Source organism: Merops nubicus, unplaced genomic scaffold (assembly GCF_000691845.1).
Source record: "Merops nubicus isolate BGI_N331 unplaced genomic scaffold, ASM69184v1 scaffold38370, whole genome shotgun sequence".
Classification (NCBI taxonomy): Eukaryota; Metazoa; Chordata; class Aves; order Coraciiformes; family Meropidae; genus Merops; species Merops nubicus.
This window is the reverse complement of record NW_008585525.1, coordinates 1-3,022: the sequence shown is the minus strand read 5'-3', so window position 1 is coordinate 3,022 and position 3,022 is coordinate 1. Positions and strand designations below refer to the sequence as shown.

The window sequence follows — 3,022 nt, the reverse complement described above, 5'->3', positions numbered from 1 at the left end:
CACCCCTGGGCCACCCGTGTCCCCCGGGTCCCCCCACATCAGCTCCCCATAAACCCACCCATCGCTCCCGGGCGTACCCACGGCTGCCAGAGCCCAGGCCACCATGGCAGAGGAACACGGGGTGGGACGTGGGGGTGGCCGGACAAGGTGGTCCCACCAGAGCTGCAAAGCTGGGACCTTCCCCACAGGACTGTCCCAAGCCCTGGGTTCAGGCCGATACCTGAGGAGAAGGTAATGGATGTCAAGGCATGTGAGTGTGCACCAGAGCCAGTGCCTTGCCCCAGCCATGGCCAGCAAAAAAAGGTGGGTGAGCTCTGTCCCCTGTCCCCAGCAGCCTCACCTGAGCAGCAGCACACAGCCAGCCACCAGCGAGTAGGCCAGCAGTGTGCTGATGGACATCATGTCAACCAGGGATCTCAGGTCAAAGAGGAGGGCCAGGAGAGCTGGGGGGATGAGAAGCTCTTTCAGCCTCCTGGCAGAGCTGGTGACGCTGCTGCTGTGCCCATCCCAGCCACGCTCTCCCTCTGCCCTCTCCCAAGTCCTCCTGACACCCACTGCAGCAGGACTCGAGCACCTTGATCAGATGGTGATGCTCCAGCCACTGGTGCAAAGCCCCCTGCCACCTCAGAGAGGCTGAACTGGTGTCCAGGACGGCACTGAGGCCAAATGGTCTCTTGCCCACAGCAAGGAGACCTCCCTCTGCACAGGGGGGTATTGGCAAGCTAAGGGGTTTGTGCTGTCCTGCTGACAGAGGGCATCCACCAAAGCCTGCTCAAGCTTAAGGAGCAGCCCAATCACTCACCCACCTGCCACTCCTCCAGACACCAGCGTGGCCACCACCGGGCACTGACGGCGACTGACTTTGGCCAGAGGTTTGAAGAGGAGCCCATCTCGAGCCATTGCATACAGAATCCGTGGCATGGGGAACATGGATCCCAAGAGGCTGCAGAGAGGGGAGGAGATGGGGGAAGAGGGGACACAAATCCAGGAAGTGCCCATCCTGCCTTTTGCCCCTCCCTAGGTGCCAAGGAAGCTCCTGTTCATCTGTACAGTGTACTGACAAGGCCAGCACCTCCTTCACCATAAGGTGAGGTACAGTGCCAGGGAAGTGATGTCCAGAGGTCACAGGGAGCCCTGTGCACATCAAGACACATACACCCCACCCTACTCCTGCAGTCACAGTGCCACCAAACACCTGACCAGCTCCTCCCACCTTCAGGCTAAAAGCAGCACGCTGAGGGGTTTGGTTGCTCTCCTGGAACAAGAGGGGCCAGGCTGGGAAGCAACAGGGTTTGTGAGGAAGGGCTGAGGGATTTTGGCCGAGCAGGACAGGCAGAAGGAAGGGACTGGGGATAGCTCCTGGCTGTGTTCTCGCTCCAGTGCAGCCTTGCTCTGAGCCACAGAGCTGCCATCAGAGGACTCCCCTACCTGGTTGTCAGGGCACACAGTGACCCCACAGCCACAGCGTGCTTTGCACTGCTCCAGCCAACGTAGTCAAAAGCTGCTGGGAGAGGGCTCATGGTGTCCAGGAGGTAGTAGGGCATCATCAGGGTGAGGGCAGCAGACACCCCAAAGTACAAGAGGAAGCAGATGAGGAGGGAAAGGACAATGCCTATGGGAATGGATCTTTGTGGGTTCCTCACTTCTTCCCCTGGGGAGGACAAGCTCAGCTGTAAAAACTCATTTAATCATAGAATAATTTAGGTTGGAAAAGACCCTTAAAATGATCAGCCCAGTCATGCCACATGGACTCTTAGTAGCTCCTCCTCTGAGCACAGAGGGCAGGAGAGAGGAGCTGTGGCAGAGGTGGGAATGTGCCCATTCCCAGCCCAGCCCTACAGCAGCTCCTGGGGCTGCAGGGAAAACCACTGCCATGCCCCCCAACCTTGGAGGAGTGTGTCCTGCTGGCATCTCTCCCTGTCTCACCCATGGTAGCGATGCAGTCAAACCCAACAAAGGCGTAGAAACAGGTAGAGGCTCCAGCCAAGGTCCCAGTGAAGCCATAAGGCATGAAGCCTCCCACCCCAAAGGCACTGGTCATGTTGTCAGCTACAGACTGGTTTCTGGAAGGAGAAGGAAGAGTCAGGCAGTGCAGAGAGACAGTGCAATGGGCTCCCAGGATGGGGCCAGGATGAGAAGTCCACTCGACCCTCCAGCATTCCCCATCAGGGCTTAGGATATTTTCTCTTTGATGCATTGCCAACAGAGCAGTGAGAAATGGGAAAAGTGGGATTTCCCAGGATAAAGCACTAGGGGGATGACCCAGCCACCCCCATCCCTCTCCGAGGGCAGCACGGGGAGAGCAGAGCCCCTCGTACCCAGCCTCAGGAGTAGCTGTCCATGGCAGGTCATCCTCACGGAGCCTCCAGTTGCTCAGGTCCCCTTTGATGAAGCCACTCACTGTGACAAAGAGCAGGACGAGCACGTTGAGAGCTGTGAAGGCTTTGTTGACTGCGGTGGACTCCTTCACTCCAAAGGAAAGGAGCCCTGGGGATGAAAAGACAACAACTGGCTGAGCCCCTTGGATGACACCAGGCCCAGCGCAGACATTACTGGGGAGGGTGGAAAATGGGGACAGATGTAGAGTCAGGAGGATCTGCAGATTTCTCCAAACTCCCCTTGTATTCCCCATTCTTTGCTGTGGGAAATTGCCAAGACTCAGAGGGGTCAGCACCACCCTGAAGACTCCACAGCGGGGTAAGTTCGTCCAACATGATGGAGGGTGGCACAGGGGGAGACATCCTACCTGCCAGCAGGACCACCAGGCCAGCGGCAAAGGCATCTGGGTGCTCTGCCAGCCCCACGGAGCCCATGGCCACGTGAGCACCCAAAAACCTCTCCATCTTCTTGCCGAGGAGCTGGTCGAAGGTGGCGCTCCAGGCCCGGGCAACGCTGGCGGTACCTGGGCAGAGGTGGTGGCTGGGGCAGCGCTGGTGGGGTCCGGGAAAGACCCCCAGCAGAGCAGGAGGGAGGAAAAGGGGCTCCTACCGATGAGATAGGAGAGCAGCAGGTTCCAGCCGGC

General features: G+C 58.7%; 1 protein-coding gene across 1 annotated transcript in view; it reads right to left on the bottom strand.

Annotated features, from left to right (window-relative positions):
- LOC103780065 (low affinity cationic amino acid transporter 2-like) overlaps positions 1 to 3,016 on the bottom strand; it is a gene marked incomplete at both ends in the record, with an annotated part of 4,161 nt that extends 1,145 nt beyond the window's left edge. The window contains 8 exons of the mRNA XM_008947716.1: positions 78 to 220; positions 341 to 443; positions 807 to 943; positions 1,429 to 1,651; positions 1,927 to 2,063; positions 2,319 to 2,487; positions 2,747 to 2,902; positions 2,989 to 3,016. Coding sequence (XP_008945964.1) covers positions 78 to 220; positions 341 to 443; positions 807 to 943; positions 1,429 to 1,651; positions 1,927 to 2,063; positions 2,319 to 2,487; positions 2,747 to 2,902; positions 2,989 to 3,016 — 1,096 coding nt within the window. The remainder of the gene's footprint in view (positions 1 to 77; positions 221 to 340; positions 444 to 806; positions 944 to 1,428; positions 1,652 to 1,926; positions 2,064 to 2,318; positions 2,488 to 2,746; positions 2,903 to 2,988) is intronic.
- Positions 3,017 to 3,022: the final 6 nt, after the last annotated feature.